The 25,000-nt window shown below is 34.1% G+C and overlaps 1 protein-coding gene across 2 annotated transcripts in view; it reads left to right on the top strand.

Annotated features, from left to right (window-relative positions):
• Positions 1–25,000, top strand: part of LOC137625297 (macrophage mannose receptor 1-like) — a 135,517-nt gene that overhangs the window by 20,849 nt on the left and 89,668 nt on the right. For both annotated transcript variants that reach the window (XM_068356126.1, XM_068356115.1), the window contains exons 11-21: positions 917–1,012; positions 3,407–3,565; positions 4,227–4,331; positions 6,573–6,740; positions 7,896–8,072; positions 8,687–8,836; positions 13,208–13,282; positions 13,849–13,890; positions 14,344–14,499; positions 23,935–24,092; positions 24,618–24,690. In XM_068356126.1, coding sequence (XP_068212227.1) covers positions 917–1,012; positions 3,407–3,565; positions 4,227–4,331; positions 6,573–6,740; positions 7,896–8,072; positions 8,687–8,836; positions 13,208–13,282; positions 13,849–13,890; positions 14,344–14,499; positions 23,935–24,092; positions 24,618–24,690 — 1,359 coding nt within the window. The remainder of the gene's footprint in view (positions 1–916; positions 1,013–3,406; positions 3,566–4,226; positions 4,332–6,572; positions 6,741–7,895; positions 8,073–8,686; positions 8,837–13,207; positions 13,283–13,848; positions 13,891–14,343; positions 14,500–23,934; positions 24,093–24,617; positions 24,691–25,000) is intronic.

Raw genomic sequence — 25,000 nt, 5'->3', positions numbered from 1 at the left:
TAATCCAAACTAGGAAAGCAAATGCTTTTTTCGATGAGCTGAAAGTATCAACCTAAGCTGATTAATAATGGTCATTCCTGACACTCAAACAGGACTTTGCCAAAGTAAGTAATTTCATTAGTGTTATTACTTGCTGCTATCAAAAGATTACTTTCTTTTAGGTAGTAGGTTGGCCAGGGCACCAGCCACCCGTTGGGATACTACCACTAAAGAGTTAAGGGGTCCTTTGACTAGCCAGACAGTACTACATTGGATCCTTCTCTCTGGTTTCTGTTCATTTTCCCTTTGCCTACACATACTCCGAATAGTCTGGCTTATTCTTTACCTACTGTCCTCTGTCCTCTGTCCTCATACACATGACAACACTGAAACTACTCAACAATTCTTCACTCAAGGGGTTAACTACTGCACTGTCATTGTTCAGTAGCCACTTTCCTCTAGGTTAGAGTAGAAGATATGCTTTAGATATGGTAAATAGCTCTTCTAGGAGAAGGACACTCCAAAATCAACCCATTGTTCTCTAGTCTTGGGTAGTACCATGGCCTCTGTGCCATGGTCTTCTACTGTCTTGGGTTAGAGTTCTCTTGCTTGAGGGTACACTCGGGCGCACTATTCTATATCATTTCTCTTCCTATTGTTTTGTTAAAGTTTTTTATAATTTATTTAGAAGATATTTATTTTGATTTACTGTTCTTAAAATATTTTATTTTTTCTTGTTTACTTTCCACACTGGGGTATTTTTCCTGTTGGAGCCCCTGGGCTTATAGCATTCTACCTTTCCAACTAGGGTTGTGGCTTAGCAAGTAATAGTAATACAGTAGTAATAGATAAATCATTCAAATACGGAGCACAGTTAAGTAACCTAAATCAACGCGAAGTAATTTTACCTCTTTTATTTTTTTTTTTCTATCTCCAGAGGAAATTGCTTGGACCCCGATGGATTGTCACCTCCCAAGGCACTACATCTGTGAGGTGGAGCAAGGGACCCTTATAAGTCCAATTGATCCTACAAGTAAGCTGTCCTTAAGTTTGGAATTAATTCATTTGCCTTTGATTGATAAGTAATTACAGTGTTCTTATTGTATATAACTTTACACACACGCACACACACATATATATAAATATATATATATATATATAGAGAGAGAGAGAGAGAGAGAGAGAGAGAGAGAGAGAGAGAGAGAGAGAGAGAGAGAGAGAGAGAGAGAGAGATTTTATATATATATATATATATATATATATATATATATATAAATATCATCATCAGCCATAACTAGTCCACTGTGGGTTGCAGTTCAAAGGCCTCAGACATGTTCTCCCACTTGTGCCTGTTTATGGTCTTTCTATTGTATTTTATACCCGTGAAATTTTCTTAGTTCGTCAATCCATCGTCTTCTCTTCCTTCCCCTGCGTCTTTTGCAATCTCTAGGTACCCATTCTATTATTCTTAATGTCCCTCTACCATCTGTCATTCTCTTTATATATCCATCCCATGTCCATTATCTTTCTTAAATGTAGTTAGAATATCTTATACTGCACTTTAGTTTGCTCTCGTATCCATGTTGCTCCTTCTCTGCATCAGTGTTATTCCTATCTTCATTCTTTCCACAGCTCTTTGAGTTGTAACTAGCTTATGTTCTAAAGCTTTAGTAAGGCTCCAAGTTTCTGATACATAAGTTAATACTGGTAGGTCCATCTGATGAAATCCCTTTCGTTTTAGAAGAAAAAGCATCAGTTTACTCTTCATAATCTGAGTAAGTTTACCAAAAGCTCTCCATCCCACGCTTATCCTTCTTTTAATTTCGGTGTCATGTCCGGGGGAAACACTTCCTGTTTGTCTTAAGTATGTACAGTATATTCGTTAACAATCTCCAGAGGTTCGTCCATGACCCTTATTTTGTCTCTCTGCCTTTATCAATAAACATTATCTTAGATTTACTCATATTCATTTTCAGTCCTACATTTCTGCTTTCTTTATTTAAATCTCCCATCATCTTTTGCAATTCCTCCCATGATTCACTAAACAGAATTATATAATCTGCTAACCTTAACTTGTTAAGGTATTCCCCCATTAATGTTATTATATATTTTATATATATATATATATATATATATATATATATATATATATATATATATATATATATGTATGTATATATAAATATATATATACAGTATATATATATATGTATATATATACTGTGTATATATATATATATATATATATATTATATATATATATATATATAGAGAGAGAGAGAGAGAGAGAGAGAGAGAGAGAGAGAGAGAGAGAGAGAGAGAGAGAGAGAGAGAGAGAGAGAGAGAGAGAATGAAATATTTGTACACTTTCAACTAATTCTGGGGACTTAATGTTTTATATATATATATATATATATATATATATATATATATATTATATATATATGTGTGTGTGTATATATATATATGTATGTATATATGCATATATATATATATATATATATATATATATATATATATATAAAACATGTGTATTTACACATGTACGTATACATGTAAGACCCTATACTGTTTGAAACGTTGGATATATATATATATATAGAGAGAGAGAGAGAGAGAGAGAGAGAGAGAGAGAGAGAGAGAGAGAGAGAGAGAGAGAGAGAGAGAGAGATGAAATGAAATGTTTGTACACCCTTTGAACTGATTTTGAGAATTTTAATTCATTAACTGAAATGAAATTATTTTAGTTTATCCACTTGTTTGTTTCCCTTATATAAGACTTTTTTTAATATGCTTTATCTGCATTACAGAATTCGGTTTATTTCGGTATTTTTCATATCTGTCTTCCTTTTCTTTATTTGACAACCTCCATATAGATTTTAGAAATTTACTGCAAATTTATATTTTACTTTTGAAAAATCAAGCGGCCAAAGTATTTCTAACTTTAAATACAAATAATGCATATTCACAAACAATACTGCTATCACAAATTGAATATAATTTTAAGAATCGATTCGGCCCTTATCTGCACTTTCTTCATATCCTACATTACCTCCGTTCCCGCTTCCATATTTGCTTCTTGCTGTCCAATTATTCTACTTCGTAGCACAATTGCAGGGTTCTCCCTAGTTGCACTTTGGGACGGAATAGCCTTACATGCCCCAAGAATCGATGATATATTGTCCAAATTATTAATTCCCATCCAATCTAACCAATACAGGTTAGGAACTTCTTCCCTAAAGAGAAACCACTGGGACTTCTGACATTACCAATGTATAAGACTTGGTCTTACGTGTGTGTGCTTCATGATAGGCTATGTCGTTTCGTCCCTGTATTGGTGTATGCAATATTTCATTTTAAATTTTTTTTATGAATACACTTAATCCAAATATCTTCATTAAGTTAATAAGAGTTGCATAAATTTCAGGTGACAAATACTGTCCTAAGAAATGGCTGATAAACGATGACAGATGTTATTATATGAGCGATGAAGAGAAGAACTGGCAGGCAGCTCAGCAATACTGTCAGGATAACTTGGGGGACCTCGTCTCTATTAATTCTTGGAGTGAACAAGATTTCGTGCACAGTAAGTGCTTAAAGATGTTCATCTCCTGTAATACTTATCAAGTGCTTACAGTTTTACGTCTTTTGTACTTTTCCGTAATTCATAGGAAGTACTTAAAGTTGTTCATCTTTTGTAATCAAACTGAAGTGCTTAAAGTTATGAATCTGCTGTGATCCTTCATAAGTGTTTAAAGTTGTGCATTTTCTATAAGCCTTCGTAAGTGCTTAAAGTTTTGCTTCTTTATTAATCCTTCTTAAGTGCATAAAGGTGTGCATCTTCTATAAGCCTTCTTCAGTGATTGGTTATGCATCTTATATAAGTCTCCTTAACAACTTTAAGTTGTTCACATTCAATAATCTTTCTTAAGTGCTTAAAGATACGCATCCAATGTAATCCTTAGTAAGCGCTCAAAATTATGCGTCCTCTGTAGTCCTTCTTTACTACTCAGAGTTATACATCTATAATCATTTCTGCTGGTATTTTTGCATCTCTTGCCACCCATAAGTTGATTGCTGATCTTAACTAATAAAATTTAACTTTGTTATGCAGCTAGTATAATCAATTCGTCTACTGAACATTCTGATAATAGAGCATTCTAAGCAATAAAATCGATTGTTTCGTACAGTGGCTAACGCAGCCTTAAACTAATATTCTTTATACTAGTAAACTATTTTTCACGCAGCTCATCTTAAGAATGACATCTTTATTGGATACACCGATGAGAAGGAAGAAGGTAAATGGGTTTGGCCGGATGGAGCGACTGGAGAAATTACCAACTGGAATAGTGGTAAGAAAATTATCGTTGTTGGATAGGTCTTGAGCATTAATTGCAAGTATCTTTTGCACCAGCAGTAAGATTTCCTTAAATTCCTCAGGGTTTTTGTAGCTTATTAGAAACTTCCCAGTCGGGAGTCCAAGCCCTGCTCAAGCCCGATTTTTTTTTTCTTAGTGTCTACAACATCAACGTCTTTGTGAGCTAGGGTGAGGGGGATTGGTTGTTAGGGTGAGCGTATAGGGCCACCTGCCAAGATATCAGCACCCAGTGTCTATCCCTCCAAGGTCTTAGCTTGGGTGAAGAGGGGACTTGGCCGCTGATCATATGTATATATGGTCGGTATTTAGGACATTGTCCTATTCTTTGCCTTTGCCGCTCATGAGTGACCTTTAAAGACCTTTCAAACTGATCCTCAAAAGAATAATTATTGGTCAAACTGAAGAGTTTCGATATGAAAAGTAAAAACCAAATTATTTCATATAAAAGTTAGTCCTGCAGTAGCAAATATAAAAGATTTTATAGATTTATATTCAATGCTATATTGAGTTTGATAATAACAATAAAGACATTAGGTTAATGAAATCTCCCATTCTGAATGAATTCTGTACTGATTGACACACGTTTAGCACTATAGAAATAAGGAGGTAAATTTCTTATTATGATGACACTTTCTTTAGGAATTTTAGAAACATCCTTTTTCAAGTCAATTGCATACCGAAGGCCAAAAGCAGCACAGACTGTTATCAAACTTCCTTTGAAGTTTACTTTGTTAATCCAAGATTTGCTATCTGTATTAAATAAAGTAAGTATAGTATATCATATCCAATCACCTATCAGAATGCTCGATGGAGTTTCCTTTGAGAACCTGTTGACTTCAAGAAACTTGTTGAATCTAGTCATGTCCAAAACCAGTTTTCTTTCTCCTGAATAACCTCAAAAATCAGTTTCTTTTCTGCTGAATAACTTCTGAAATCGTTTTCCTTTCTCCTTAAAACTTCAAAAACCCAGTTTCCTTTTTCCTGAAAACTTGAAACCCCGTTTCCTTTCTCCTGGAAACTTAAAAAATCAGTCTCCTATCTCCTGGAAACTTAATAAAACCAGTTTCCTTTCTCCAGAATAACTTCAAAAAATCAGTTTCCTTTCTCCTGAAAACTTCAAAATCCCAGTTTTTTTTTCCTGAAAACCTTAAAAACCCAGCTTCCTTTCTCCTGGAAACTTAGAAATCCAGTCTCCTTTCTCCTGGAAACTTAAAAACCAGTTTCCTTTCTTCTGAAAACTTCAAAGAACCAGTTTTATTTTTCCTGAAAACTTAAAAAAGAACAGTTCCCTTTCTCTGGAAAACTGTAAAAAAAAAAAAGTCCTTTTTTCTCCTGGTAATTTAAAAATCCCAGTTTCCTTTCTCCTAATTTAAAAAAAAATTCCTTTCTCCTGAAACCTTAAAAAAACTAGTTTGCTCTCTCCAGAAAACTTAAAAAAAAGTTTTCCTCTGAAAACTTCAAATATTATGTTTCCTTTCTCCTGAAAACTTTAAAAAACTAGTTCTCTTTCTCCGAAAAACTTCAAAAAACTAGTTCCCTTTCCCCTGAAAACTTCCAAAAGAGTTTTCATTCTCATGAAAACTTCAAAATACTAGTTCCCTTTCTCCTGAAAAAAAAATAGTTACCTTTCTCCTGTAAACTTCAAAAAACTAGTTCCATTTCTCCTAATAACTTTAAAAAAATAGTTCCCTTTCTCCTTAAAACTTCAAAATACTAGTTCCCTTTCTCCTAAAAACTTCAAAAAACTGGTTCCCTCTCTCTTAAAAACTTCAAAAAACTAGTTATCTTTTTCCTGAAAACTTAAAAAAAACGGTTTGCTTTCTCTTGAATACTTCAAAATATTAGTTCCCTTTCTCCCGAAAACTTAAAAAAACTAATTACCTTTCTCTTGTAAATTTCAAAAGAAATAGTTTCCTTCCTCCTTAAAACTTCTAAAATCAAGTTCTCTTTCTCCTGAAAACTTAAAAAAAAAAAAAAGTTTCTTCTCTCCTGAAAACTTAAAAAACCGTCTCCATTCTCCAGGAAACTTCAAATATGGTTTCTTTTCTCCTGAAATCTCAAAAAAAAAAAACTGTTTCCTGTCTCTTGAAAATTTCAAATATTATGTTTCCTTTCCCCTGAAAACTTCTAAAAAAATGTTTCCTTTCTCCTGAAAACTTCACAAAACCAGTTTCCTTTCTCCTGAAAACTTCAAATATTATGTTCTTCCAAACAGGAGAACCAAATGGAGGAGCGAATCAGAATTGCGGTGTGATGCTTATCAGTGAGGGGAAATGGGATGATTGGTTTTGTGATCATGAACATCCTTTCGCTTGTGAAATGGCTGCGTCTGATACTCCATTTGGTCCTACCGTAAAACCTACTACGACAGCGCCTCCTATTTGTAAGTAAATCCTCTGAAGTGTTAAACTTACTGTCATGGTAAATTTTTCTTTTAGATTAATGTTAGAATTGGCCCGTAGTTCATAACTTTTCCTTTTGGTTCTATATATTCTCTGGCCATGTAATTGCTAATCTAATTAGTTTTCTGATATATTTGATGATGAGATATTATATTTATTCTACGTTTAAGTCTTTGAAAGAATTAACGTGTAGTTCATAACTCAATATCATTTAAAAGTTGCAGCAAATGTTTTTTTGTTGACCAGGCTGACATGAGTCTTTTTATAGTTTATATATGACATATCTGTTTTGACGTTGTTAATAGTTTATATATGGCATGTCTGTTATGACGTTACTGTTTTTAGAGTGATTTATTGTTAATTTGTTCTCATCATTTATTTATTTCCTTATTTCCTTTCCTCACAGGGCTACTTTTCCCTTTTGGAGCCCTTGGGCTTATAGCATCTTGCTTTTCCATCTAGGGTTGTAGCTTGGCTAGTAATAATAATAATAATAATGAATAATAAGGTTTCTCTTCTTGACTTATTGCTATTAATATTACGTAGCAGCTCGTAGAGTATTTTCCTATTTAGAAATTACAGTTACTTTGCAGACATATCTTACTTTTAAACCACTACTTATTTGCATGAGCCATAGATTACTTGACTGTTAAGTAAAACAGAATTTATCTGTGAGTATCTTTCGTCAATCAACCACTTTCATGATACTATGAGCAATATGAAAAAATCCTGAATTAGCTTTCTGAACAATGCATTATTAATTAAGATGTCTATTTTTCACGTTATCTCTTCCAAATTAAGCAGTTTACGTTATGGTTTAGATTTTTAGGCAAAGCCTATTGTTTCATTCTAATTTATAAATTCAAAGAGATTTTAATTGAAATATGAATGCCGTTGAATAATTAAGATTTGGTTTAGAAAAAAAATGTCAGAATTTCTGGAAAATTAAATCAACAAATATTCAACCCATTTCAGAAATTAAAAGTTAATAAAATTTCCATAAAATTGGAAAGTTCCGGAAATTTCTTAAACGCTCTTCCAAAGCAAGCAAATACATCAACATGAATTATTTATGAAGATACGTTTGCTTTCTACCATATGATTGGATAAATGCTTCTTTTCATAAATCCTTACAGCCGATAATTGTGAAGGTGAAGGGTGGGTCGAGAATCCTAACACCGGAGAGTGTTACTTTTTCGTCCTAGAGGAAAAGGATCATTATGAAGCCCAGAAGCATTGTCAATACTTGGAAGAGTCATCTGATGTCAACATTATTTCTTTATCAACTGCTGAGGAACATGCTTTTGTTTGGGGTGAGTCATTAAGTGGATTATTAATCGGTAGTGATTTTTTTTACGAATTACCTTTTCTTACCCGTTAAACAATGCGTTTCCACCAGCTATGCAGGTCATTCAAACTCGTACATAATTAGTTTTCATTGCAATAATCTGCTCGTCAGTAATTTAATAGCCTGTGTTGCTCAAGTCCCAATCCGGATAATAGAAGGGAATAAAAATTCAACAAGGTTGTATTGTGCTCCTAAGTAATTTCACAGCAGTGGATCCCTGATTTTTTCAATTTTAAGTAACCCATTTTACCTAAAGTTGGTTAACTTTATGAAAAAAAACTGACTACCGTCTTTTATATTTTAACAGAAATTTCGACAGATTTTAATTACTGCTCCATAACCATAATGAATGGGAATTTATTAAATAGATATAAAAGATATCAAATATAGGTCGAACATGTGATTGGTACATACACATATATTGTGGGATATTTTTTTAAAAATTATCGGAGTGTATAGAAATAAAATAATAAATAAAATTCTTCTAAATGCTTCAAAAGGCTTTGAGAGTTACGAACGATATACATCTATTGAATATTAGCAGTCAAACTAAGCAAATGAATCCTTTCCTCATTTCAGAATACATAAAAAACCAGCATTACAGCCAGCAGATATTTACAATTGGCATGATGAATGAATATGATCTCGGTAATTACTGGACTGATGATTCCCCAGTCCAGTTCTTCCATTGGAATTCCGGTGAACCATCTGGGGATGGCACCTGCACAGGTAGGCCTAATCTTCAGCATGTCTTTAGTTTTATGAGAGCAATTGAAAAGTAAATCCTTTGCTTCAAATTCTCTTTGGCAATGAAAATTAAAACTTTCCAACCAAAGTGCTGAATAATGAAGCAAACGTCAAGTTAACTGATTTAGGTCATGAAATGTGGGTTTTGAAAGGATTAACATCTTAATGAAAAGTTGTTTTCTTGTGGTTCTACTAAACGTAAGAAATGAAGTGCAGTATGTAACCATATTATCGAGAAAAAATCTATTAAAATCAAAATGCTTGATATTTAAAATTAGGAGTGGCAGAAGGATAGATAAGCAGAAATGTGTAGAGAAATAAAAAATTCCAAACACTCGCAATGTTCAGCTTTGATTTTTGGCTACCATATTGAACCCCAGCTCAGAAGACCTATTTGTTAATCCTCACCCAGTTGTCTTGGTTTATCCAGGAAACATCTGTCTCACAATCTCTAGGCCTGGAGTTCAAGCCCTAATCAAGCACAATTGTTTCTAGTCCTCTCTGCAATCTCATCGTCCCTGTGAGCTGGGGATAAGGGGCTCGGGAGAGCCTACAGGACTAACTTCCAAGTCATTAACAGCGAAATTATTCTATTCCTTACCTCTTGCCACCTTGGGCAACCTTTATTACAGGCAGCCTTTGAGGCCAACTTTAGCTAAAAATAACTACAGCAATGACACAGCTTGCTGCCAGATTCATCAGTGACATCCAAGCATCCTCGAGTGAACTACAATACCCATCATATGACTCACTTTTACATGATCAGTTTCCAAAATATCAACTATATGGCTCCAAAGTATAGTAATGGTAGATACAGTGGTATCTTGGTTTACATGTTTGGTCCGTTCTAGGAGCAAGCTCATAACCCAAAATGCTCATAAACCAAAATAAGTTTTCGATAATAAATGAAGGAAATTTACTCGAGGCATTCCTCACGTCCATTAATACATACTGTATGTACTAATTTTTTTAAATTTATAATGTTATTCAAAGAACAATTTATAACCCCTAACATCAGAAATTAATGCAATCAATAATTTACAATAAACAGTAGAAAAATATTGAAAAATTAACTCGTGCTTTACCTGTGGGGAGAGTCATAGATGGTGGCATAGGAGGCGGAGGAAGAGGGGAAGGGGTTGCTGCTTGGAGGGAGAATCTCCCTCCATGAGAACTGCTGATAAAATATCGGGAGTTCTCTTTCTTGAAAAGAGGTCATTGTCACTAACTAACTCACTTAGTTTTGGACACTGTTGACTTTCTTTACACTCATAGGTTCAACATTTCCGAATAACCTATCTAGAGATGACAGTTTTTTTGTCTTTATAAAATTATATGAAAAGGGTATATCGCTTTGTCTGTACATAGATTTGCTGCTCGACCTGCCGAAGACTCACCATGGTTCCCCAATTTTTTTAACATTGCCCTATTTCACTCAAAGTCAGAGGTTTAATACTTGGTCCCTCCTCCTCCTCCTCCTCCTCAGATGAAATCTTTTTATTACCTCTTGTTGCTGCCCCTTATGCAACTCCAACAGCTCCTCTGTCATCAGCTCCTTACTGTGTTCATCTAGCAGATCGCTGATGTTGTCTGTGTCCACCTTCAACCCAATTGTTTTGCCTAGGTCACAATTTCATTGTCACCTGACTCCTGCAAGGGTTTGAATCCCTCAAAATCATGTTCAGCAACGCATTCACGTGACAAGTTCATACATGCTGATTTGAGGGTTCTCTTGGTGACACCTTCCCAGTCATTATCAATCATTTTGAGGCTGCTGACAATGTGGAAATGTTCTTTTCAAACCTCTAGAAGTGAGCTTGGTTCTTTCAGGGACCTTGAAACATCACTGGAACATTGTCTTTGTGAACAGGTTTTTGAAGTTTCAGATCACCTGTTGATCCAGGGTTTGGAGAATTACAGTGGTGTTTTGCGGAAAAAACTTTATCAAGATAAATTTGAAATCTCCCTTTAGGTCGTCTTCAATGGCTGGATGATGGATAGGGGTATTGTACATAAGCAACACAGGCTTGGAGTGAGAGGTTTATGTCCAAAAAGAACGTTTTGACCTCAGGACCAAAAATTGCATTGATCCATTCCACAAACAAAATGTTGGTCACTCAAGCATTGTTATTTTACTCCACATGACATTAAGTTGCTTCTTCTACACCTTGTACATTTTAAAGGCTCTTGGATTTTCTGAGTAATACACCAGGAGACTCTAGATTTTTACAATCTCTGTTGGCATTAGTACAGAACAGATGCGTTAGACGGTCTTTCATAGGCTTGTGACTGGAGATTGCCTTCTCCTCTGCGGTGTTCAAGGTCCTCCTAGGTATCTTCCAGAAAAGACCAGTCTCTTTGCAGTTGAGCACTTGAACAGAAGGGGTACACGGTCTTTCATGGGCTTGTGACCGGATATTGTCTTCTCTGCAGTGTTGAAGGTCCTCCTGGACATTTTCCAGAACATACCAGTCTCATTGCAGTTGAACACTTGAGCAGAAGGGTTACATGGTCTTTCATAGGATTGTGACTGGAGATTGCTTTTTCCTCTACAGTGTTGAAGATCCTCCTGGACATTTTTCCAGAAAAGACCAGTCTCGTTGCGGTTGAACACTTGAACAGAAAGGTCACACGGTCTTTCGTGGGCTTGTTACTGGAGATTGCCTTTTTTTTTTTTGCAGTGTTGAAGGTCTTCCTAGGCATCTTCCAGAACAGACTGGTTTTGTCGGGGTTAAACACTTGAACAGAAGGGTTACACGGTCTTTCATGGGCTTGTGACAGAAAATTGCTTTCTTTTCTGCAGTGTTCAAGGTTCTCTTGGGTATCTTCCATAACAGATTGGTCTCGTGCTTGAACACACTAACAGAAAGGTTACACGGTCTTTCATAGGATTGTAAATGGAAATCGCTTTATCCTCTACAGTGTTGAAGGTCCTCCTGGACATTTTCCAGAAAAGACCAGTCTTCTTGCGGTTGAACACTTGGAACAGAAATGTTACATGATCTTTCATGGGCTTGTTACCGGAGATTGCCTTTTTCTGCAGTGTTGAAGGTCTATAAGGCATCTTCTAGAACAGACCGGTTTTGTTGTGGTTGAACACTTGAATAGAAGGGTTACACGGTCTTTCATGGGCTTGTGACAGAAAATTTCTTCCTTTTCTTTAGTGTTCAAGGTCCTCCTGGGCATCTTCCCTAACAGATCGGTCTCATGGTTGAATACACAAACAGAGAGGTTACACAGTCTTTCATGGGCTTGTGACCGGAGATTGCCTTCTATTCTGCATTGTTGAAGGTCATCTTGGGCATCTTCCAGAAAAGACCAGTCTCGTTGCTGTTGAACTCTTGAATAGAAAGGTTACATGATCTTTCATGGGCTTGTGACCGAAGATTGCCTTCTCTTCTGCAGTGTTGAAGGTACTCTTGGGCATCTTCCAGAACAGACCAGTTTCGTTGTGGTTGAACACTTGCTGCAGCATGTAAAGCTTGGAATTCATGAATCTTTTAAATTCGGAAACGATTGTCTCTGCTACGCTGATATTGAAGCTCGTAGCCTCATCATGTCGCTCAATACTATGGATGCCTGATCTTCTCTTGAAGTTTTCAAAACCAACTACAGCTAACTTTGAACGTTCTTTTTTCTTGACCTGCTGACATACCTGGCTATTTTTTCTAAAGATTAGCATACAAAAACTTTGGTTTTTTACAAATAATGTTCTCTCTTATTTTATACCTGCTGACTGTTTCTTATTGATCCATATGAAAAGCAAGTTCTCCACATTATATAAAAAAAACTTGGTGGTTTTTTAGTTTATGTAAGCACCCCTTTCACAACATCAATTGCTTCAATTTCTTCTTTCTTGGGAATTCTACAAATTGTCTCAATAGGATTATACATTTTTGCAAGGGCTGCTTCTCAATCATTTCTTTCTTGACCTCTAATGTTATTATCTCATTCTTATTACCTTCTTTGTTGATTATCTTGCAGGCCATTTTCTTGATGCAGTACTAAATACATACTGTTAATAAGTGTTAACTTGACATGAATAATAACAATTACAATTCTATTACGTTTTATTCCGCAAAATTTAACTACACCAGCAACCAAATTTTGATATACTGTATTAAAATGAGAATGACAGGGATTTCTCATGAAATTTTTTTCCAACCCGCAAAATCTAAAAATGATGAAACGAAAACAAAAATTATTTCCTATTTAAATGTCTTACAAAAAATAAACTCCCCTAGATGCATCCTATCCTTACAAACCTGTTTCCCTTGGTAGAATCCTTTAAATATGGATGTACCAAAATAGAAGATAAATTTTCCTAATCGAATTTCTGTTTTCTGGTTTCAGAAATGTACACCGACAGTGGATATTTCAATGATATTGCCTGTGAACAGAAACAAGCATTCATCTGTGAGAAGAAAGGTAAATCAAACGCTTGGGAATCTTCTTAAAACTTTTTAAAAAGTTATATGTTGAAAATAAAAATATTTGTTCCTTGATAGCTAAAATGCTTATTATTTGTTGTGAAATGCAGAACTAATTCAATTAAAATTCTATCTACCTTTTATTGTAGGTGTTTACTCATCATTTGAAGAGGAACAAATATCTTAATTTCATGATGGTTCTAATTGCAAATTCTATGTTTTATAGTAATGAATAAAAATCAATTATTAGATTAAATCGAATTAAGTGGTGCATTTATTCCCATAGTACACAGGTGAACTAGTAACGGAAAAATATTACTTTTCCATCTTTAGTTGACTCATTAATGAATGCCTAAAATGTTATACCAACAGGTTTTCTTAAACTATTCCCTATAAGTTATATTTCCATGGCCTTAGAAATATAGTAAACATTTTAGCTTGTTTTAAATTCCCACTACAATTGACAGGATTTTGCCAATGAATACCATAAGATGTTTTAATAAATACATAAACTATTCTAAATTCTCTTTTCCATAATATTTTTTTTTCTTTTTCATTTAACAGGAAAAAATTACCACCCACCAGATCCTCCTTCACCACCAGATCGTAAGTTCATGAATTATTAAATTTTTTTGTAATAACATAAGGACTATTATTGGTGAGAGATAATTGGCTGTTGTAGCTCCAGGTTATGCACTCATCTTTGAAAGTAATTCATATTCAAATATAGAAAAAACAATAATCATATTATTTAAAGATTGTATTCTTAGTAGTAAAAGATACCATAACAAATTTTAATGGCTGAACTGTACTCCATTAAGTGATCAGACTAAAGTTTCCCACCATTACCAATCCACAATTGGTGATGAAAATTGGCCAAACCCCAGACATGAATGAAGAAATATCTGAGCCCTTTGTTATGAAGTGGACTAGAAATGGCTACATTTGTTGTTGTTGTTATTGTTGTTGAATGTAACATATAGTGTAGTAATGAACTCATTTTCATTTATTACATAAATCTGTTAGTCTTGAAATGAAATGGGGCTTCTTTTTTAACAGCCGTTTGTCCCCCTGGTTGGACGACATTCAACAGGCATTGCTATTACTTTAATGACCTTCAGCAATCTTGGACGGAAGCTGAAGCCGGATGTGAAAAGAACTTCAGCAGTACTTTGGCCTCTATTGAAAGTGCTGACGAAAATGACTTCTTGAAAAGTATGTTAGTTATTTTTATCTTTTTTTTCTTGCTATTATATCCTGTGTAGGCTACAGCAATAATTTTTCTTTCAGCCAATAAACAATTCCTTCATTATTAAGGCTTCTTTGAGACAGAATATTCTGAAACAGCTACTTTATCTAATTTAAGACAAATTATGTCAAAATGGATTTTCATAATGCATATTTCAGCTATATACGAACAGATTACTGTAATTATACATAGATATACTGTATATATATATATATATATATATATATATATATATATATATATATATATATATATACTGTATATATATATATATATATATATATATATATATATATATATATATCCCTTTCTGAGTGATGATACCTTAAATTGGTGAAAGGGTTTGTGTATTGCTATGATCAGCAAAGCCGTACGAGTCGGGAGTAAAGTCTCCCACCATCATCAATCCACAGTGGCCAATATAGTGATGAAAATGGCCAAACTCCAGATATAACTGAGGACATGTCTGAGGCCATTGTCCTAAAGTGGATTAGAAATGGCTGCATAGGTTGTTGTTATTATATATATATATATATATATATATATATATATATATATATATATATGTATATATATATATATATATATATATATATATATATATATATATTAATATTCACCAGAAAATCAAAATATTAAGCATCTATTCATCAAGGAACATTTTTTTAAACAAGTTTTAATATGAATCTGCATGCTTATGAAGATATTTTTGTGTTGAATTTGAATATTTGTATAGTCTATTCGTTACAATAAACCCAAACCCCATCTTTGAATAATTGCATCATGTATTTTGTTTGTTTTCAAAAATTCTTTAACCCAATATTTTCAGCTGATATCTTAAGCTAGTTTGAAATTATGATTATTGATATAGCAGTAATGTATTTACTGTATGTAATTTTGATATAATGTGTTAAGCTAACTCCAACTACGTATTACCAATTATTTTAAGACTGGTATCACTGATAAAGAAGATAATGTAAAAGAAGCTAAGGAGAAACCTTTTATTGTTCCACAACAAAAGATAAATGAGTTAATTATGTTGAAAAGTTTAATGGTCGTTCATGAGTGGGAGAAACAAAGGGCAGGTCACTGACACTATCACACAATGTCTTTGACACCAACCTTATATATATATATATATATATATATATATATATATATATATATATATATACATATATATATATATATATATATATATATATATGTATATATATATATATATATATATATATATATATATATATACACATGTGTGATAAATATGGACTCATTTACACCCAGGCTACGACCAAGGAGGAACAGACAGTGGCTGCTGATGACTTAGCAAGTTAAACTATGCCCCCATTTATCCTTTGTTCATTATTGAAAACTATCATGGGAGTATGGAGCAAAAACTAGGGGATCACAGAAGACTGTGAGTCTCCAATGTTTCCACTTGGGTGTCACAGATATCTATAAAATCAAATTTTTATGAAAACTTCTTAGCCACAATAGAGCTGTGAAAAACAAAAATCCTTTCTAATTTACGTTTCAATCAAGTTTTCTTGTTTTTATATCAATAACCGGAATGAAACATAAAACTTAGCCTATCCAATAATAATTATGTAAAAAAGAAAAAAAAAAAAGTTTTTCTTTTAATCTACTCCAAGATATTCAATCTTGTTTCATTTATTGTAGTCTACTTAATTTTCATGGAATCAAAACTAAATGCCAAAATGGGGAGAGCCAAGGAGGTATTGATATACAGTATCCATTATACCAAGAAATAAGAATATCCAAGGAATCATTCAAATATTCTTAGTATTATTATAGTAAAACAGGGAAAAAAGCTCTACTATTACAGGGATGGAGTTTTATATAGGAAAAACTCCTGTTTTCTTCGAAAAAGGCCTTGATGAAGAGGGTAATTTCTTTCTCAGTAGTTAAGTTATAACTCCCGGATAAAGAGGGTGTAGTCTGTACTGGTTAGTAGTTGTTCATAACCAAAATTTGCGAGGTTAAATACCCAACATATATAGGCATGTGATCTATGATAGTGATTTCTCATAGAGTACCTCAAACATTGAAAAATACTGTAAAGTTTTGGAGAGATTTATTTTGACAGTTACCAATTCTGCCATATATATATATATATATATATATATATATATATATATATATATATATATATATATATATATATATATATATATTGCCATATATATATATATATATATATATATATATATATATATATATATATATATATATATATTGCCATATATATATATATATATATATATATATATATATATATATATATATATATATGTGTGTGTGTGTATATGTATAAATATATATATATATATATATATATATATATATATATATATATATATATATATATATATATATATATCGTATTTCCGTGTCATAAGACGCACCTTTTTCCCATAAAAATACCCCGAAAAGTCACCCTGCTATTAACACTAAGGAAAACTTGTATAGACTGTAGAGTTTGACAACCCTCAAATACCCAACTAATGACATACAAGCACTCACATTCACCAGGCATGAATAATAAACCTACAATTATTATTCATATATAATAAATAAATTTATTTTTATATTGCTTTTCATTTAGTGAAGTTCTGCAGCAAGCAAGTTATTTGTTTATTTTGGTAATCAACTGATGACTCGTCAATCCCTTTCTACAAACAAACATGCCAACTAGTGGTCTCCTAGCAGATGATTCTGTGTCATATTAGTTGTTTATGAAGTATTTTATGTATTTTCTAACATTTTTTATGTTTTGTAAAAAAAAAAAAAAAAGCAAAATTTTGATACCGGTTCTGTTACATGAGTTCCAAAATAATACAAACAAACAGTAGTTGAATACGACCTTGGTAAAAATATGTTAGTTGAGTGCAGTGTTACCAAGTCAGAAGAAAAGTAACTAGACCTAGAGTCCCAAAGACTTCTTTGATCAATAATTAATTTTGTGGAAAAAAAAAATGTAAGCTTTATGAGGAATTTTGGAAATATTACTGGAATTTTACTTCTTTACCAAAAAGTAGAATATGTCGCAAATTTACAATCGAACTCCATCCTATATTCCCGTAAGCATTACGGTTCTGAATGTTTAACCGCTCACTTAATAGATGGAGCCATTCGTTTCGGATGAGAGTATCTGGCATCTTTTCTTAGCACACTCATTTGAGTGCTATTAGGCGCAGTCTTCATATCTTCCTTCAGTATATAGTCTTTGGTTTCGTATGTAGAAATGGCATAAAATTGGGATAACCATCGTTCAACTAATTGATATCAACTTGATCCTCTAGTAATGCAACCAAAATGTGAAAATTTACTGTGCCAAATAAAGATCACACTGACTAGGAATTGCTGCTAGCTTAGTTTGTAAAATCATTGGTTTCCAAAAACTGCTTTGCTGAATAAATTAAGGGTGCGTCTTACCACTTGTATCGTCTTATGACAAAGGATGTATATATATATATATATATATATATATATATATATATATATATATATATATATATATATATGTGTGTGTGTGTGTGTGTGTGTGTGTGTGTGTGTGTGGTGTGTGTATACACATATATATGTATGCATGTATATTTAGATATATGATATCTGTATATTAATAGACATTACACAACAATCTTTTCTAAGGTAAACACTTATGAGAGGTAAGTACAGTATAATTAAACGACACACAGGATACTGACCTAATAATAAAAAAAAAAAAAGGACATTTGACCGTGTGTCCTAGATAGTTATGAAACCATCCAAAACTGGCTTCTGAGGTATGACAGATACCATGCTGTGTCCAGACCTATCATGAAAATAGAGTAGATTCTGCCTTGTCAGTTAATACTGCAAGTAATGCTAGGATATCTGAAGCGTAGGTCGCCCCAGTAGGTGTTAAGTTTCAACATTCCCCAAGGAAATCTCACTAGTCTAGTGTTGTATAGGGGAGGGTATTTTACCTCTTTGTTATGGCTGACCTAGTAATATCAAAAGTTTTGAGGCAGGAATGCCAAGTTTCCTAAAACATTGGAATACTGAATTAACTTTATTGTAGTTCAGTTAAGACTATAAACCTTTTGGCTGATGTTTTTGACAGTAAACAGAGTAATGAAAAACTTGAACTTCCTCATTCCTGTTTTCCTGAGACTAAACTAACTAGTTAAGCTTTTCGATCTTGTGAGATTAAAGCTCTGATGATGGACCTTGATGCTTATGGAGGTGTAGACCCAAATGGTATTTTTCCTTTATTTTTTATAAAGACAGCAGATTTCTTAGCTCCAAAGTTATCTGCTATTTTGTGCAAGTTAGCAAGAAGAGGAGTTATTAGCACTTCGAGAATTAGTAATGTTACTCCTCTATGTAAATGTGTTTGTGGCAGCTCAAGTCCCACTGATTACCGCCCAATTTCCATAACTCCCATATTATCTAATGTTTTTGAACGTCTTCTGGCAAAACGTCTTAATAGGTTTGCTGAAGGTAGTCATCTATTCCCTAGTTTGCAATTTGGTTTTCGTAAAGGTCTTGGAGCATGTGATGCCCTTCTTACAATCTCCAATGTCTGTACAGATTCCCCTTGATTGTAGTCGGGAAGTTCGTATGATTGCCCCTGATTTTAGTGCTGCCTTTGACCGTGTTAATCATGAGGCCCATGTTTTCAAACTCCAACAGTTGGGAGTGGGTGGGTTGTTTCTTGGCATTATTATTGATTTTTTAAGTAATAGATCTCAAAAGAGTTGTTGATGGGCACCATACTAAATATAGGAATGTGATATCCGGTGTTCCACGGGGTAATGTTCATGGCCCATTACTTTTCAAACTATATACTTGTTCCGCGCTATGTTGGAATCTGCGCCGATTCCGAATCGGGTTGCGCGATGTTAGAATTCTTACTTTGTGCGGCAAAGTTGGAATGCAGTGTTGGGTTCCCGCTGTGATTTTCAGGGCACTACCCAACCTAATACACCCACCTAACCTAGGGGCCCTGTACCCCTACCAAAGCCTACCGGAGGGGGGCTCCGCCCCCCTGCGACCCCCCCTTGAGGCCACAGTGATTTTCAGGGCACTACCGAACCTAATACACCCACCTAACCTAGGGGCACTGTACCCCTACCTAGCCCTACCGGGGGGGGGGGACCCCCCCCCCTTAAGACCACAATGACTACCGAACCTAATACAATCACCTAACCTAACCTATGGCCCTGTACCCCTACCTAGGCCTAGCCCCTGCGACACCCCCCTTAATGCCACTACCTAACACATGCATCAAACCAAATGGTAATTGCAATTAACCACTACAATAACTAACACGCCTTGGAAACAAATTAAACACACATAATGACCTGACTTTACATAATGGCCTGATCACTGCATATACGACGAGGAGATCACCCCCATAGAACCTTATACTGTTAACACACCTATTGCCATATAAGGTAAACGAGTCAGTCGGCGTATTTACGTGAATCTGTTTCACTCCACAGCAACCAAAATACGATTCCAACTTGGTCGCATGATCTGGGAATCTTCACATTGCGCAGCGCCAAATGAGAATATTCCAACACGGTGGAGATTCTGAGATGGGTCGCAACATACTCATGACATTTGGTTTGGCCTAGAAAACAAGCTTGTTGCCTATACAGATGATGCTACTCTCTTTGCATCAATTCTATCCCCTGAATGTAGATCTGGGGTTGGTGAATTCCTTAATAGAGATTTAGCTAAAATTAGTGCATTGTGCAATTTATGGGGTATGGAGTTGAATCCTAACAAAACTGAAAGTATGATTGTAAGTAGGTCAAGGACGGTGGCTCCGCAACATTCGGATCTCAGTATTGATAATGTTTCTTTAAATTTTGTATGACTTTTAAAATTTTAGGTGTGATGCTTGACAGCAAATTTACCTTTGAGAAACACATTAGGTCTGTGTCTTCTTCAATTGCACAAAAAATTGGCTTATGGAGAAAGTCTTTTAAGATTTTCGGTGATCAGTCTATTCTGAAGAAGTGTTTTAATTATTTCATTCTACCTTGTTTTGAGTATTGTTCTCCTGTCTGATCTTCAGCTGCTGATTCTCATCTTAATTTGTTGGACAGAAACTTACGGTCTATTAAATTTCTTATTCCTGATCTAGATATTAATCTTTGGCACCGTCGTTCAATTAGTTCATTATGCATGTTGCATAAGATTTCTCATAACTCAGACCATCCTTTACATTCAGATCTCCCTGGACAATTCTATCCTGTTCGTAATACGGGGCAGGCAGTTAATTCTAATAGCCAGGCCTTCTCCATCCTGTGGCTCAATACTACACAGTATTCTAGAAGTTTTATTCCAGCTGTGACCAAGTTGTGGAATGATCTTCCTAATCGGGTAGTTGAATCAGTAGAACTTCAAAAGTTCAAAGTTGGAGCAAATGTTTTTATGTTGACCAGGCTGACATGAGTCTTTTTATAGTTTATATATGACATGTCTGTTTTTTATGTTGGTAATAGTTTATACAGGTCATATCTGTTTTGACGCTGTTACTGTTTTTAGAATGATTTATTGTTAATTTATTCTCATCATTTATTTTTTTCCTTATTTCCTTTCCTCACTGAGCTATTTTTCCCTATTGGAGCCCTTGAGCTTATAGTATCTTGCTTTTCCAACTAGGGTTGTAGCTTGGCTAGTAATAATAATAATAATATTGTAAGTTCACATTATATTTTCATTCCTTATCTGTTAGGTTAAGATTATGTAGTTCTCTTCATAATTTTTGCCCTTAAAGGATAACTTCTAGGTCAGTACCCCTCGTTATTAATCTGTGTTTTACATATAAACGTACTAACCCTACAGTAGTAATGTGAAGGAGGCATAGTCAGATCTGTATATACTAGCATAGAATGTAAACCATATTATCCTTTTGTTTCATTTCATGTGTTGTCTCATGTCATCAAAGTAGACTCTCTATAAGGCAAAACTTGGCTACCCACAACAACTCCAGAAGTGTTTAGAATGCATTTTTTTAAGCCTTTCACTCATTTCTCTTTAGGTTAGGTTAAGTTGGGTTGTGTTGCACAGCTCTTTGCTGACCCTAGGTCTGTAGATGCAGTTGGTGGTCCACCTACCCAAATGCAAAAATATCTGTCAACCTACGCTATCCAAACTGAAAGCCAAAAGTTAAATGAGAGCTACACTGATACAGTACAGTACTGGACAAACACCCTATGGGTCATCATACTGGGTGTTGTGAAAGATTGTAGAGTATATAAAAGATTTTTTAAATCTTACAATTTGCAGTCTATTTTTAAAACATTCCTGTCATTTATTCTATATAGATTTTATGATAGGTAATGTAAATATTTTCATGCTGTCAAACAGTATACAGTACTGTATAGACTTGGTAAATCCATGATGAAAAATTTTTTGTAAATTGATTCAGTAACTTATGATATTTATGCCTAACACCCTTGACTATGGTGTGTGATTTTGATTTACATAAATCTATGAATTACTAATTCAGTACATATATTTTAGAGATTTTATAGGTTTGATTAACAGAAATTAGTTTTATTATTGTTCCGTTCAGAACATTTTCTAATAAAAGAAAATACTGTTTTTCCTAAAGGAAAACTTCTATTTTCTTGGAAGATGATATTTAACTTGGCGGCTGATAAATATTTTGCGACATATACTGTAATATATCCACCGGTAATGAGGGCTACCGAGTTGGGAACCGGGGATTTATGGCGGAGAAAATATACTTGGGAAAACATACATAATGTTCAAACAAACATTTTCTTCTCTAAACATTAATTTCTGGGATGCACATATACCCTAATATATCCACTGATAATAAGGGCTACCCAGTTGGGAACCAATATTAGAACTTTTATAAATATTCCCGAGATAATGACCCACATGGTATTCACAGCTCAATATGTACCACTTGCCAGTACATAGGAGCAGCGATGTTTTTTTATTTATTACGAGCGAAGCGAATCTCGGCCAAGCTAAAACCATCAGAAATCTTTAAAAAATATCCACGAAATAATGAACCACAGGGTTTGTGAATGCAGCTCAAAATGTACCGCTTGCCAGTACATAGGAGCAGTGAGGATTTTTTCTTTTGCAAGCGAAAGCAAGCCATGGCAGAGCAAAAATCATTAGAAATCTTTAAAAAAAAAACCCCGAAATAGTGACCCACAACGCTTGCGAGCACACATCAGTATGTACCGCTTTTTGTTTTTTGCGAGCGAAGCAATCTATGGCCGAGCAAGAACCCATTAAAAATCTTGAAAAATATCCTTGAAAAATATCCCCATAATAATAACCCAGTGGGCTTGCGAGCGCAGCCCAATATGTAAAACTTGTCAGTATATGGGATATGATTTTTGCGAGAGAAGCGAGCCACGGTAGAACAAAAACCATGAGAAATCTTAAAAAACATATTTTTGCAAGCAAAGCGATTCACGGCAGAGCTAAAACCATTAGAAATCTTGAAAAATATCCCTGAAATAATGACCCGCAGGCTTACAAGCGCAACCCATTATGTACCAATTGCTAGTACTGTACATAGAAGTATTGATGATTTTTCTTTCTTTTGCAAGTGAAGCAAGCCACGGCAGAGCAAAAACCATTAGAAATCTTGAAATATCCCCTAAATAATGACCCGCGGGCTTGCGAACGCAGCTCAATATGTACCGCTTGCCAGTAGACTACATAGGAGCAGTGAGGATTTTTTTCTTTTACAAACGAAGCAAGCCACCGTGGAGCAAAAGCCATTAGAAATCTTGAAAAATATTCCCAAAATAATGACCCGTGGGCTTGCGAGTGCAGCTTAATATATACCGATTGTCAGTACATAGGAGCAGTGATGATTTTTTTTCTTTTGCAAAAGAAGCAAGCCACGGCGGAGCAAAAACCATTAGAAATCATGAAAAATATGCCCAAAATAATGACCCGCGGGCTTGCAAGCACAGCTCAATATGTACCTCTTGCCAGTACATAGGAGTAGTAATGTTTTATTTCTTTTGTGAGTTAAGCAAGCCACTGCAGGGCAAAAACCATTAGGTTTCTTTAAAAATGTTGATAGTGTGTTTTCAATGAATTTTACTTTTAATTTAGTCGTAAATAAAAAAATTTCCTGTTTTCCCAGACTGTAACCCTGATTCCCAATTTGGAGTTGGGGTTCTTAATGGGACAATGGTTGATTTGCCTCTGAAATAAAGATCAGATAAAGAGAGAACACATTATTTAGTACAGGAAAAACTACAATTTTTTTTTTTTAATTTTGTTCTTGCCAGAACTACTGTATAATTTTACCCTGAAATTTACTTATAACTTATTTTTTCTTTCATTGTTTCATTTTCTATTCAATATAATCTGTACAGGTTATGCTGTTTCCATGAGTAAAGATTTCTGGATTGGACTCCAGGATGATGGAAGTGGAAATGATTGGCATTGGCTAGATGGTTCTGATTATGAGCAGTATCTAAATTGGGCTCCCAATCAACCTGATGATTATCAAAAAAATGAACATTGTGGAGAGGTCTGTAATATAAAGACGTTAACTTCATTAAACATCACTCTTTATTCGGATACAATATTAAGATAGGGTTTCCATATTGTTTATATCATTAATAAATTTATGAATCTAAAAATATCCTTCTAAAGCTAATATTAACTAAATTGGTGATAATTTTCAAAGGAAATTAATATTCATTGAAATAAATCATCTCTTAAATCAAGATTTTCACATTTCATATTACACTTAGAAGGCTAAATGATAACGGATTTGTTGATTGTTGGGAATCATATCTTCAAGAGTGTTTCATTACTTTACCATGCATTTATATATTAAAAGGAAAGAAGATAGGAAATTTGAAAATAAAGCTAAGAATTATGGGTACTGTACATGTTAATAAACCGAACTTCAAGAGAAGAAGCAATATGAACATCAACGGTGGTTCGTAGAAGTAATAGAAGTACCTATTATGTCCATTTATAGTTTTCTTTACCAGAATGTTACTTTGTGACATGAAACTGATCAGCTGATTTTCGTTAATACTTTCAGTTAAAACGAGATGGGACCTGGAATGACCTGCCATGTGAAAATTCTTTGGGATCTGTGTGCAAGATTACACTTGGTGAGTAGCAACTTATCTAATGACAGTTAAATGTAATTTGTTTTAACCCCATTTTACTATACATTTCCTTGTTTCAATGAATGAAGAATTTACAGAAAGTTCTTCCCTTTCATGAAAATTTCCTTTAAACTTGATATTTTTTTTAAGCTAATAGTCATTATTATTATTATTATTATTATTATTATTATTATTATTGTTGTTGTTGTTGTTAGCTTATCATTTGACAAGCTAGAAATATCTTTTCCTCATTTTGAAAATAAACTACACTGACGCAGTACTATATTTAATGTGGAAGTATTATCATGGCCTT

This window comes from Palaemon carinicauda, chromosome 2 (genome assembly GCF_036898095.1).
Source record: "Palaemon carinicauda isolate YSFRI2023 chromosome 2, ASM3689809v2, whole genome shotgun sequence".
Classification (NCBI taxonomy): domain Eukaryota; kingdom Metazoa; phylum Arthropoda; class Malacostraca; order Decapoda; family Palaemonidae; genus Palaemon; species Palaemon carinicauda.
Note: the sequence above shows the minus strand (reverse complement) of the source record. Positions and strands in the feature narration are given on the sequence as shown.